At 31.5% G+C, this 13,922-nt stretch overlaps 1 protein-coding gene and 1 long non-coding RNA gene across 2 annotated transcripts in view; both read right to left on the bottom strand.

The window, feature by feature from the left end:
• Positions 1–13,922, bottom strand: part of LOC127725384 (ankyrin repeat and SOCS box protein 3-like) — a 36,668-nt gene that overhangs the window by 17,774 nt on the left and 4,972 nt on the right. The window contains exons 2-6 of the mRNA XM_052232318.1: positions 10,243–10,367; positions 8,667–8,801; positions 6,479–6,531; positions 4,536–4,594; positions 87–212 (exon numbers count right to left, since the gene is read on the bottom strand). Of these exons, the coding sequence (XP_052088278.1) occupies positions 87–212; positions 4,536–4,594; positions 6,479–6,531; positions 8,667–8,801; positions 10,243–10,367 (498 nt within the window). The remainder of the gene's footprint in view (positions 1–86; positions 213–4,535; positions 4,595–6,478; positions 6,532–8,666; positions 8,802–10,242; positions 10,368–13,922) is intronic.
• LOC127725391 (uncharacterized) lies at positions 1,125–2,514 on the bottom strand. Its single transcript, XR_007992982.1, has 2 exons — positions 2,245–2,514; positions 1,125–1,557 (listed from the first exon to the last, which is right to left on the bottom strand). It is a non-coding gene; the product is annotated as an uncharacterized LOC127725391 (long non-coding RNA).

Genomic DNA, 13,922 nt, shown 5'->3' with positions numbered 1-13,922 from the left:
AGTAAATGTTCACCCAGTAACATTTGAAGTGGAGAACGAATACACAAATAAATCACGTGTTTCTCTTTCTATTAACTCATTGTTACCTTATATTTGTCTGTACTTGGTCCATTCATTGGCTGAGATCTCATGACATAAGCAGACCCTGGTCGTGAGAAATGAGCAAAATCTGATCTTGGAATAACAGCAATTGAAGGATCATCTTGGCTAAGCTGCAAATATCAGTTAAATGTTTACCACTGAACAGTATATCAAAGCATAAATATGCAACTGACATTTTTGTAACAACGACTCTTTTTTATCAAAAATATTTTCATGTTTCAGTTCTTGCATGCATATTTTATATAAACATTTAAACGAACCAATTCAACGGTCATATTTATCAAAACTGGATTCAACAATACCAGGGGGTACATCAAAATTTGTTAAACAAAAGCATGAGAAAATACAAACACTAGTTTATCATATCCAGTAAAATCTATCATATTCAGCTGAGCCTATTCAAATACAGTAATCAGATGTTCAATAGTTTTTAATTTCACAAAATGTTCTTTTTATATTTAGTTTGTTCCATAATAAAGAAAAGTTTAGGTTTAGAGTGAATATACATCTTTTTAATTCAACCTTATCAGTGCTTTCCTAATTAGCCATTTGATGTGGGATTATGGTAATAGTTCCAAGACCACATGCTGAACTCAAAGTTAGCTCCCTACTGAAAATGTAAAGTGGGATTTCACTGAAAATACCAGTGGAGTTTCATCAGAGTTCCATTGGAATACCACTGTATTACCACTGGGAAATTTGGTCGGGATTTTCATTGGACATTCATTGTTTTCCATTGGGATATCAGTGGAATATCCAGTGGGATTCCGGTGAATACTCGAGTGGAATACAGTGGAAATTCCATTGGAATACCAGCGAAAACTTCGTTGGAATACCATTGTTTTCCCACTGGACATTTATTGTTTTCAACTGGGATACCAGTGGTAATTCCATTGGAAGTTGTAACAATCAACCAAAGAAAACCAATGATATTTCAATGGAAATTGACATTTCCACTGAAATGTAAATATCATTTTGCATGCACTGCTTATTTTTGAATGAATTAATAAGAAAACTTGAAATAAGACAATAACCATTTTAATGCAAGTCAACAATTAAAGAAATTACAACAGTTTATACATTATCCACATTTAAGACCTTTTAAATGAAAAGATCAACCTCTTTAAAATATTAATGTTGATAAATTATCATTTTTTAGTCAAAGATGTATTTACTTAATTGTACATGTAAATCATTTTTCTGGTTAAATCATTCATAAGTCCATGGTAACTTTTGGTCCTCTTGAAATCTTTCACAAATGTTTTAATTTTCAATTTTACAAATTTGTTTATTGTGCATTAAACAAACAAAAATGTCCAGTTTACATGCATACGAAATACTTTGTCAGTTTGTTCAGTTTTCTTCATCATCCATTGATGTTATTCATGAATTAAGTCCAAAGTTTCTGCATTCCAATCCTGTTCCATTAAGTCTTCATCATGTTCATTGATTAATCTGAAAGAAAAAAAATCATACATCATAACATGCATAGAATTTTGAATTGAAATAACATTACAATACCATGCTCCAGTCTGCAATTATTCAAAAATATATGTTACTGGCATATTTATTTTGTGTTTGTTTAATTTATTCACAACATTTATACACTAAGAGCAATTTAGACACATGTATGTCTATTGTTGAAGACTATGTGTTCTCTACATATCTTTGGCTATAGTTGTTGGGTTGCTGTCTCTTAGACTTATAACACACATCTCTTTTTATCAAAATAGACTTTTATAGTTCATGGATCAGGTGTCTCTCAGAGGCCAAATAAAATAGTATGTGTGGTTCCAGTTACATTTAAAAAAAAATTAGGATAGGTATAGGTAAGGATTTTTTTTATTTTATGGCTTTTTTTTACATTGAGTCTATGGGAGCAACATTCTGACTTAAACAGTGCTTACTGAAAAATGACAAAAAAATCTTTAGGGTAGGCTATTGTTAAGACTAAAAAAAAGGTAGGTAAGGTAATTGGAACCATGGATATATTTTTATTTAGCCTCATATTATCTTTCCCTTTGTGTTGTGTTTGTTGTTGGTTTACTATCTGTATTTACAGCTTATAGATGTGAATGATTAATGTATTTTTATTTCAAGTGTGGGAAGGATGAAAAAATAATTCAATAAGTATATATATACCTTTCAATAATCTTATACTCAAATTTCTTTTCTGCTGCTGATTCGTTTGTTTTCATCGTGTTTTCATATTATTGATTGGGTATTGATCGATGCACAGTCATCATTTTTGCAGCTTTGTACCTTCACCATGAACAATCCCTTTTAATATATATGGACATTCTAAAAAAAATATGTAAAGACATTTTATTAATAATTTTTAGTTCTGGTCATGACCTGTATGCATCATATATTACTGATATTTATCATACAATGTACATATATAATTAAGAAGCTTCTTTCATTTAAGTATAAAAGATTCTAAAACACAATATTAACCTTTAGGGAATTTTTGTGTTGCATGTCCATCCAAATCAGAACATGACAAAATTAAGTTGAATGTGCCGGAAATTGTGTAGTAAACATCTTTCCTTGATTGTGAAGGCACACAATGTAATTGAATATTGAATAATAAAATTATTATTACATTCCCACCTCCCCCTTTTCAGAACACCAAATGGTCATCCTCAAAGTATGAACTAACGGAGCCTATGAATGAAACTAAAGGGGGTGTATATCTTTTTTTAAATTTTTATTAAAAATATTCATGATCAAATGTAAAATCTCTTAAAAATTACCTGTATCTGCTGTACGTCTGCCCTACATCAGCACATCGTCTCATCGTAAATTCTTGGTTCAACAGCTAATGTCATGCCTAAATGTTCTGCCTTTAATGTCTATTTCTTTATTTATCGAAGGTTGTTGAGTATTAATAATTATTAACATGATTAATGTAACCACAGCTGGACAGGATACATGCTCGTACAATATTTTTAGTTTCAAATTTGAACACATTCCGTGTATTAATGATAACGACGATCTGATTGGCCGATCGGAAATCCCGGAAATTGAGTTATCCAATCAAATCAGCGGTTATATTTATAGTCTGGTAGAAAAAAAAATGGCAGCCTCCTTGAATGTAAACATGTGTGTTGAAAAACAACATTATAGACTACAGTTTCACGAATTTTCTGCTCAAATTATGCCAAAACACTGACATTTAGCGTACAATTAATTGGAGGGGATTAAGTGAAATGTTTCTATAGATTAACTTATATGACCCGAGTTCCAGTGCCGAGTTCAGGACATGAAAATGATGAAAAATTCATCACACCGACAAAGTTAAGATACCGAAACAGTTCATAGAACAATGTGGAAAATGAAAGCCGTTCACTTTATTTTTCTCAAAAGAACAGTAGACCAGTAACATTTAATGAACATGATGAAGTCAAAGGAGAAATAATAATTATATTATTGTATACATGTAGACTGTAGTGCAGGGCAGTTGCCAGTACGGTCACTTGAAGAAAAAAACGGAGTTATCCTAACAATTCGTACAGACTGAAGATAATTTCTGCAACAGATCTGTTTAAAAACGGCCCTTTTAAGAGCCATGCACATTTTTCAAAAAGAATCTTAATTGTTTTTGTTCGTTAAATCAAACAGAATCTTATTCTCAACCCAATTTGATATAAAATATTCATTTATTTATTTATATTATTGCACATTTAATTTTATTTCTTAATAGTTAAAATGTATCCTTTCAATGTGTCATACTCATAGGCTTTATGGTGATGCATTATATTCACCCTACATCTGAGGAGCTACCATTTTACTTATTTTATAGGGGGGGGGGGGGTGTCAAGTGATTTCATATTACGTTTAACCATGTAACTTTTTTGAACAAATGTTTCATATACATGTATATATGTAGGTTTATGAAATATTCATTACATCCCATATATTATCATGATTATCATGATTATAATATTTAATTTCTTATCAGGCCAGCAAATCATATGTTACAAATTAAATCCTTTATATAATAATCATGCATGCACTTAATTATTTGAAAAATTTGAATTAGAAGTATATATTCCTTTAAATTTCTAAGTCCAAAATTCCACTGGAATATTTGCATTAAATCAAAAATCCACTGAAATATAAACAATAATATTCCACTGGAAATTTATTGGAAAATCTTTGGAAGTTTCATTGGAAATTTCACTGATTTTCCATTGGAATTACAGTGTGAAAAATATTCCAGATGTTTTGGATGAAATTCTAATGGGATTCCATCGGGATATTTTTTTCCACTGAATACCAGTGTAATTTCACTGGAAATCCAGTGGAATCCCGTACTCATTTTCAGTAGGGAGTTTTATAATATTCGTGTATATAATGCTTTTGTTTATGGTAACATGTACTACATATTATTTTTTTTACATACATTTTATACAATAAACTATTAATACCTTTTTAACAATATCCATTTGTATTAATTCTGACTTCATAGTACGTCTACATCCTGCAGCTGAAAAGAACAAAATCAAAGTAAAGTACACTTTTGCTGTAAGAACAAAAGCAAAGTAAAATACACTTTTGCTGTATGCACAAAATCAAAGTAAAGTACACATTTGCTGTAAGCACAAAATCAAAGTAAAGTACACTTTTGCTGTAAGCACAAAATCAAAGTAAAGTACACTTTTGCTGTAAGCACAAAATCAAAGTAAAGTACACTTTTGCTGTAAGAACAAAATCAAAGTAAAGTACACGTTTGCTGTAAGCACAAAATCAAAGTAAAGTACACTTTTGCTGTAAGAACAAAATCAAAGTAAAGTACATGTTTGCTGTAAGAACAAAAGCAAAGTAAAATACACTTTTGCTGTAAGCACAAAATCAAAGTAAAGTACACGTTTGCTGTAAGCACAAAATCAAAGTAACGTACACTTTTGCTGTAAGCACAAAATCAAAGTAAAGTACACTTTTGCTGTAAGCACAAAATCAAAGTAAAGTACACTTTTGCTGTAAGAACAAAATCAAAGTAAAGTACACGTTTGCTGTAAGAACAAAAGCAAAGTAAAGCACATTTTTGCTGTAAGAATAAACTCAAAGTAAAGCACATTTTTGCTGTAAGAATAAACTGAAAGTATAGCACATTTTTGCTGCAAGAATAAACTCAAAGTAAAGTACACTTTTGCTGTAAGAACAGAACCAAAGTAAAGTACACTTTTGCTGTAAGACCCAGTTTACTAAGAGAATCATATTTTAGCTCGTGTAAATATCATGGATTTAATATTTTTTTATCCTGTTTCTATTTTGAAAAATTACAATTTTTTTGGGTTAATATCATGAATGTTACTTTCTTTAAACTATTTGATCACCCTTTGCTAACATTATTGTATCATTTCTATATCAATTTAAAACAGCTATTTACCATATATAAAGCACACTAAGTCTTTAGAAATGAAAACAAAAAATTTACGAAATATATGAAGTATACCTGTTTTAAACCCCTGTTGCTCAATGTTTTGTTTCTGTGTAGTGTTTTGTGAACGTGTTTGTCTTTTGGTTATTTATCTTTTTTGGCCATGGTGCCATGGCTACAGTCCATTTCTTTTACTTATGGTTTATAATTGCCTCCTAGGTATCTTATCCCTCTTTCATTGCATTTCAAACAGAACTAGATAGTCATAAAAACCCTACGCTTTACCAATTAAATATAAATAAATGGAGAATGTGTCTATGGGCCACAGATGCCCCCACTTGTAAATATGCATGAGTCAACTTCCACATACAGATGCCGGATTCACGTAGTTAAGACCTTTTTGTGATTTTAAGCATTGTGCATAAGCTTCATAACATTTGGTTGAGGCAAACTAAAGTTAGAGAATAGAAAGAAAAATTCTGCAATTTTTATGTTTATAAAGGGGAATACCTCATAAACAGTAAAAGTGACACCACCCAATTTCGAACTTGATCTGTGTTTTGTGGTAATAAGTATTGTGTATAAGTTTCATAACATTTGGTTAAGGCAAACTAAAGTAAGAGAACATATTTTTGGGATGTAGGGGTGGACGGGAGGGACGGACCGACGGGATGGACAAGGGTAACACTTAATGCCCCCTTCACTATGGCGGGGGTATAAAAATGATGATAAGCTAGAAATGTGCATTTCTAAAGCAAATCAATTAACTACAGTACACTGACTGCTAGAAACATTATATAAAGTCAACATTTTTCCAATGAGTGAAAAGAACAAATGGGAAAATCAAAATGGTGGCATCCATGAGAACTTCGTAGACAGTATCTAAATACTCTTCAATTAGTTCTCTTTGCTTTTCTTCACACAAGCATTGCTGAACAAGATCACTTCAACATCCTTTGTCTAGCTAATTTTAACACGGATTTAACTTACCAGCAAAAAATGGCCATATTGAGTCTAAAGCTGATGCAAAATCAACTGCTGTCCTGAAACAATAAACGAGTACATTTAATTGTTGATACATGTAACCTGTTAATCTATTTTAACATAAAACCTATTATAAAGCCATAAGTGATATCGCAAAATATTTCTGACATTTATTCTTTTGTTTTATTGTGTTGATAGGTTGCCATGTCAATGATGAACACCTCATTTCACCTATTATTTACATGACATTTCCTTAATCAAAGTAGAGGCTCCTGGGAGCCTGAATACCTCACCTGAATTAATCAAAGCCTTTAAAGGCTGTTAAAGCAATTGCTGCCTAGTTAATTTTTTTGTGACTTTTATTTTTCATCCACATGTAAAAGAATCAAACCTGACAGGAGTCTTATCTAGTGAGAAGTAAGGATGTTTTAACTTCATATCAATAAAAGACTTATCCAGCAGAAAATCATTTTTATAATGTTTTACATTTCCCAGGGGGACGACAAGTTTACCCGGCTTATAGTAGAGGCAAATATATTTGCGGAAACGTATAACTCCCGAAAAAATTTATGATAGATTATCACTTTGTAGAGTGTTTATTACTGGGCAATAATTTATATGACACTGAATCCATGCACCTGGCTTCATTATCTTTATTGCTTTTATTTAAATCTAATTATATCATAATCGGTTTAAATTTAACCATTCAGTTGATGATTTCAACTTTAGTGATGTGAGTGTTCTACCGAACTATAGTTATTTATAATAAGAATCATTCATTCACATGATTCATATATACCGATTAAAGATTTGAAGATGGGACAGGCTTCTGAAATTTTCATGAAATGCATGTTAACTGTCGATTAACCTGGGAACTGGCTTACACTTTACCCCTTTCATTACTATAATGACATAATCGCATACAAAAATTAATGCAACAGTTTTTAAAATAATGAAATTTTCAGTTAAAAGTTTCATGAAGTCATCGTCAACATGGTCAATACACTTGACGATTTTCTGCATGGTCAATGCTAGTAAGATCTATTTTAAATCATCCAATGAAAACACACTGATCACACATTATACACTGTCTGGAGAAATAACCTTGATCAGTTGATTATAATATAATTTGTTTACAGAGTGGAGTATCAATCGGCAATTATTGAAACCCTTAATAAATAACAGGGCCCGTAATTTCAAGGAAGTATTAAAAACATGGTAAGTGTAATCAGAACGCGCAAATTGTGCTATTTTTCAAAACAAATAATGTGAGATAAGATTACATTACTATAGCGTGCGTAGTGATTTTACAATAATTTTATGAATGAACGATAATTTCATGAATGAACAAGAGCAACTTGACCTTTTTCAAAAAGAAACATGAATTAAACAACATAAAACCGTATAAGAGATAATTTAGTCAAATTTTCAATATTAAATCAACAACTGACATGATTCGATATTTTGTTGAAACATTTCAAGAACGAAATCCCAGGTATAAAAATGCACTTTTTCACTCTGACTTCTATGTTCTTTGATATTGGAACGGTCGCCCCCTTAAATACAAAAATACATCTACAAGAACATATGTTGAAACTTCACAAATCCACTGTTGTTTTTTAACTGTTTCAATTAATGTCATGTGAATGTATGTCATTAGAAAACATACAGAGGATTTTTAGAATGACAGATGAGGAATCTGCTAGAAAACTTTAGCTTGATCTGGGTCACAAAGATGGCTATACGCCATAACATTAAAGCAATTGCTTAATATGCCTGAGTGTACAGTATAAATTATGACAAAGTTTTCTCAAAAGATTAAAACAGCTGTTTCATCACAGAAGATTTTTTTAAAAAGCTTCAATATTCTGTTGACAGAAAAAAAGAGTTATCATGTAGATTAATATAAATAAGAAGATGTGGTATGAGTGCCAATGAGACAACTCTCCATCCATGTCACAATGTATAAGCATGCAAATATATGAGGAACAAATTATAGTTAATAGATTGAAATTATAGTTTTACCAGTATAAAAACAATTCAAAATAACTGTTGTGTTATATTAAACTCATTTGACTCTTGACATATGGTAATTAATTCTGTTATTGCTTAATCCATTCTTTTTCCTTTTCATTGAGAATGACTAGCAAAGCTGGTGTATCTCTCATCAGACATCAGCGTGAAATAAACTGACCTTCCTTGACTGTCCTTAAATGTCATGTCAGGGTTATGATCCATCAATTTCATTATGACCTTCCCATGACCTTGGAAAGCAGCACAATGAAGTGGTGTCCACTGTGTTCCTTTATTGCACAAGTTTATGTTGGCTCTAAAACAAAATAACATAATTATCTGAATCCTTGTAGTGTTCCTTTTTAGCACAAGTTTGTTTTGTTTATGACAAAATATAGAACAATATAAAAAGAAAGTTGATTACAAATTTATTTAAAATTAATTTAGAGAAATTTCAAGTATATATTTAAAATTCACAGTGATTCTTCTACCTCATATCTTTTCAATTATACTGCTCTTACTGATAAAAAAAATTAATTTGCAAACTATATAATTATGTACATAACATCACAGTACCCAAATTGCACCTATTTAGCAAAAAAAGCAGCGGAAATCAAACAAGATTTTTTTAGAGACTAAACAATTTGTATTTTTATGATTTGACATTATGCACGTCTTTCAACATAGCTAAATATATGTAGATGTGCACAAAATTGTCACTGTATATATCATCAGATGAAGTATTCACTGGAAAAAGTAAAATCTACGGAAGCGTTGCCATGCGACGTCCACAAAAAGTCATCTTTTAAAAATTAGCAAATAAAACATGTTACAAGCATTCTTTTCTTAAAAAATGAATAATAAGCATGAACTAATGTCAAATTGTTCTAAATATTTGAAGAAATAAAACAAAACATCTGTTATTCGATTTTAAGGATTCGAATTTAAGCATGAATGCAATTTGGGTACTCGATCCTCATTACAGAATCATGGATCGTTTGGAGGTCGGTTCAAACCCATTTTTCTATGATTCAATATGGATTCAAAATTAAATTTGTAGAACTATATAGTAAATAAGGATACATCTACAAAATAAACCCAGAATGGAAACTTTTGTCTGGATCATAAATAAACGTAGGTGAAAAAACTGTCAAAATAGGTGCAATTTGGGTACCCTCACTTTACATACAATATATACCAGTGAATTCGATCTTAAGTAATATTGTCTGGACAATCAGTCAATTTAGTTCATGGTTGAATATTTTTACAATGATGTTTGTCAATATGGCTTCATGCACACAACTTAATATATATATATATCTATACATCTATACATCATTGATATACATGTATATGGATGGATGGATAATTCGTCTTTAAGGTTTAGTGACAAATATAACATGCATATCAGGTGAAGAAATTAACATAGTGAAATGAATATGATCCATGTTTTGTTCTAGAATGACACACTGGGTCAAATTTTCAACATGCTAGTTACAGGACCTGCTTACTCAAGGTCAGCACATTTCCATGATATAACCTAGGCTATTAACTGAATATAAAACTTTATTATAAAACATTAAAGATAAGAGGCATGCAATTCAAGAATTTTTGGATATGGAGAAAATAAATTGAGTGTACACATTTATGTTGTAGTAGTTAAACAGGTACCATAGATCTATAATTCCAGACTCTGATCATGTGGAAGGACAATGTCTGTCTGTCTTTTGGTTCATTTAGATGGAGATAAAACCTACCCTACTTCCAGTAAGAATTCTGCAATGTCAGCATATCCCCAGAAAGAGGCTACAGCTAATGGTGTCATGCCATCTCTTGAGTATTCATTTACTTTTCCACCATTTTCTACACATTGTCGAGCATACTGAAACAGATAATACAAGATTATAAACAAGCATTTACTTACAAGTTTATTGTAGGCAAATTAATTGTTTTACATTTTGTTAGGTCAGGGTCTTTTATAGCTTGCTATGTTGTATGTGTTTTGCTCACTGATGAAGGCCGTAAGGTAATCTATAGTTGCTAACATCTATATGTCATTTAGTCTCTGTTGGATAGTTGATTGACAATCATACCAAGATAGCTGTCTCTTCAAAAACATTGAAAATACCAGTAATCAAATAGACTAGGTTAAGAACAAAGTCTTGGAATCTGAGATACATATAGGGCTTGATAAGAAATATTCAGATTCAGGAGTGGTACTACCTACTCTCAAATGTTATGCATGAGATTCTTACATTCTAATTATAATTAATCCAAAAGATAAAATCTAATTCCTTTTTGAAAAAGAACTTAAGAGAAAAGCACATTGAAGATCCCTTATAAATAAAAAGATGTGGTATGAGTGCCAATGAGACAACTCTCCATCCAAGTCAGAATGTATAATCAAAGAGCTGAAAGCTCTGAGGAAAAATGACGCCACTGTCTCTAATATTGTGATATTTTTTATGCAAGTCTTGATTTTCACATACCGTAATTAGTTCAACATTCCAACATGTCTCGTAAGCATATAATTGATATTCGTATATGTGTGTGTTATGTGAAGATGACAACTGGCTGTTTTTTAGTACAAATGTATAGGTCAAGACTACCTGAATGATCTACAGTATCCAATGACTACTGGCTGTTCTTTTGTACTAATAAATAGGTCAAGATTATTTGAATGATCTACAATATCCAATGACTACTGGTTGTTCTTTTGTACATATAAATAAAGACTACCTGAATGATCTAAAGTATTCTAAATAATGTGATTTTTGTCTTGCAATTACATTTTTCTAAATCAAGAATATAGACTTCTAGTATCCTTTTCAAACCAAATGATTATGAAGAGCCTGTTGTTATCAAGCTCTTATACCCCACATACATATACTCATTAAATAAGTTACTAGTGACCTAGTTATTTCTGTTACTTGAAGCAAATTATATTTCTGTAGATTTAGACAATAGTATAATATTGTTTTACTAGTTTTATTTCACCTTGAAGATTAGACAAATAGGGATACTCCTTTGATTTTTTATTTCATGTCAGTCAGGTCGCTTTACATGAAACTTGAAACCACTTCTCTGCCATATTGTTATTTCATAACAACTCTGCCCTTGACCATGTTGACCCATGTAATTGATATTCATTCTTTAACCATATATCATAGTCAGTTAGTTTTTGATTTTGCACTCCCACACCACCTTTCAGGTCAAATGTCTGTCTCCATTTAAGTTAATGACATTGAACAATCATGGTATTAAACACAATTTCAATAGTGATAATGCTGTTCTAGTAAGTCACCATATATTCAACTTGGGTAGCATTCCAGTTATTGAAATTTGTGTCAGATTAGAACAATGATCTAGACCTTTAGGAATGGATCTTACAATTTAATATGCAGCCATAGTATGGGACCCCTAACAAAAAAAAACAAGCTTGAAAGGATACAACGTCAAGCGGCAAAATCTATCACCAGAAATTACAAGTCAAGAGAGGATGGACGGGATACGTCTCTAAAATGCTTGCCTAACTGGAACTACAACAAGATCTCCAGACAAGACGAACAAGGAGTTGAAGCCAGAAGTTAATATTTATGTAAAAAGTAGTTGAAGGGCTGATTCCCGCTTTTGAACCATACTGTCATTCTATAATATTATTGTGTAAGTATTTCTGTATTGTCCTTGTTATTGGTCCATGTCTTGGTGTACTGCTGGCCGAGGACCAACAATAAGGCCAATACAGAAATACATGTAATAGTATCTTTATTAATTAACTACAGTGTTACAATATTTTTTTATTTCATTTCACAAGAGATAAACATTTTTACCTTGAAGTGGAACTATCCAAATCTCAGTTTCTTTTATAAGATGCAATATCTAATGATTTGGTGCCGTTTCCATGTATCTTCAGCCTGTTCTCATCTGATGAATTTTTCTACCCTTTCCAGTCACTCTAAAGTGTTACAACTTTAATTTAGACACAACACATAAATAGTAATTGGAAAGGTACTGCCATTGCATGTGTAATGCAAATATATTTAAAAAAAAATAATGTAAGAGTTGAAATTGATACAACTATCCATAAGCCAATTGACCAAAGAACGAAGATTTGCGCAATTACAGAATGCATATGCCTGGTTCGGGTTTAAAAATAAAAGACCGTTTACAAAACATGAGAGGCGAAAGTAAACAGTAAAAATCGATTTGTACCATCGACATGATGAAATTATGAGGTCGTCAAGAAATGAACTTTGTGATAATTTACTCGTTCCCCAAACCTGAAATAATTCCATCGTCTACTTTCAAAATGCTTTTCAAATGAATGGGACCGTCTTTAACCTAAAATATATGCCATACTGAACGTTTCAGCTTGTTTATGGTGAGTAAATAAAAACTGCGTCGTACAAACAACTGTTTACTTTCAGTTTGAGTGTATCTTGACTTACGATCTAAAAACTAGAGACGTTCCGAAATCCTGTTTTGGCCGGATCAGAACTCGGCCAATACGGAAAAAAAATCTGTATTGGCCGAGTTGACATCTTATATTGCATATGCAGTTTTCATCATATTAAGTACAATAACAGTGTAGTTAATTAATAATGATACAGTTACAGACTCTGCTGCTATAACTTTGTAAACAAAGATTCATACGCACCGCGTGGGTATAACCGTATTACTAATTTCCGATTATTAAAATCTTCGTAAATCTGGATAAAGACCAGTTTCTATCCAATGGATATCAAAATGATTCCGATTATTACTTTTTTAATGATTGTAAAGTTGAAGTGGCATGAAAGGCTGACATTATTTAGGAGAACTATTTTGTCTAGCGATTGCTGATCATTGGAGGGTAAAAAGTCCAACACCATAACAAAACGGATCTATTTATCATGTAAACATACCGATTGTTTACGATTGTATGACATGTGCATAAAGTGAAAGCTCGAATAAATATGAAAAATATAACAAAGGGATAGCTCCAAATACCATTTAATAACAAAAAACATGTGGACAGGTCAAGATATCTTTTTGGTAAATAAAATAACGTATGTTAACTGGTTCCCGTCCGACTACAACACTTTGTTCGAGTGTAGCGTAATACAAGCAGAAGACAGTTAGTAATAGTATGTAAAATAGTAAATATGAAACCGAGTGCGGTAGGCGGAGGCATAATCAACTTCCGTTAGTTCTGGTCAATGGTATCGGAAACATGCCGCTGATAGCGTCATTTTCCAAAAAGTAAACAATTATAGGTCAAAGTCCATTGTTTGGCAGACAACAGTAGTAACATATGTGTCCCTGGTAAGACAAATGACGAGGAAAGTTTTCAACACAAAGTAAAGAATAATTCCTTGGTACTACATGAATTATATATAATTAAACAAATATTTTTGGATCCTTTTATAATTAAATTTCAAAGGAATAAACAATTTAA

Source organism: Mytilus californianus, unplaced genomic scaffold (genome assembly GCF_021869535.1).
Source record: "Mytilus californianus isolate M0D057914Y unplaced genomic scaffold, xbMytCali1.0.p SCAF_15, whole genome shotgun sequence".
Taxonomy (NCBI): domain Eukaryota; kingdom Metazoa; phylum Mollusca; class Bivalvia; order Mytilida; family Mytilidae; genus Mytilus; species Mytilus californianus.
Note: the sequence above shows the minus strand (reverse complement) of the source record. Positions and strands in the feature narration are given on the sequence as shown.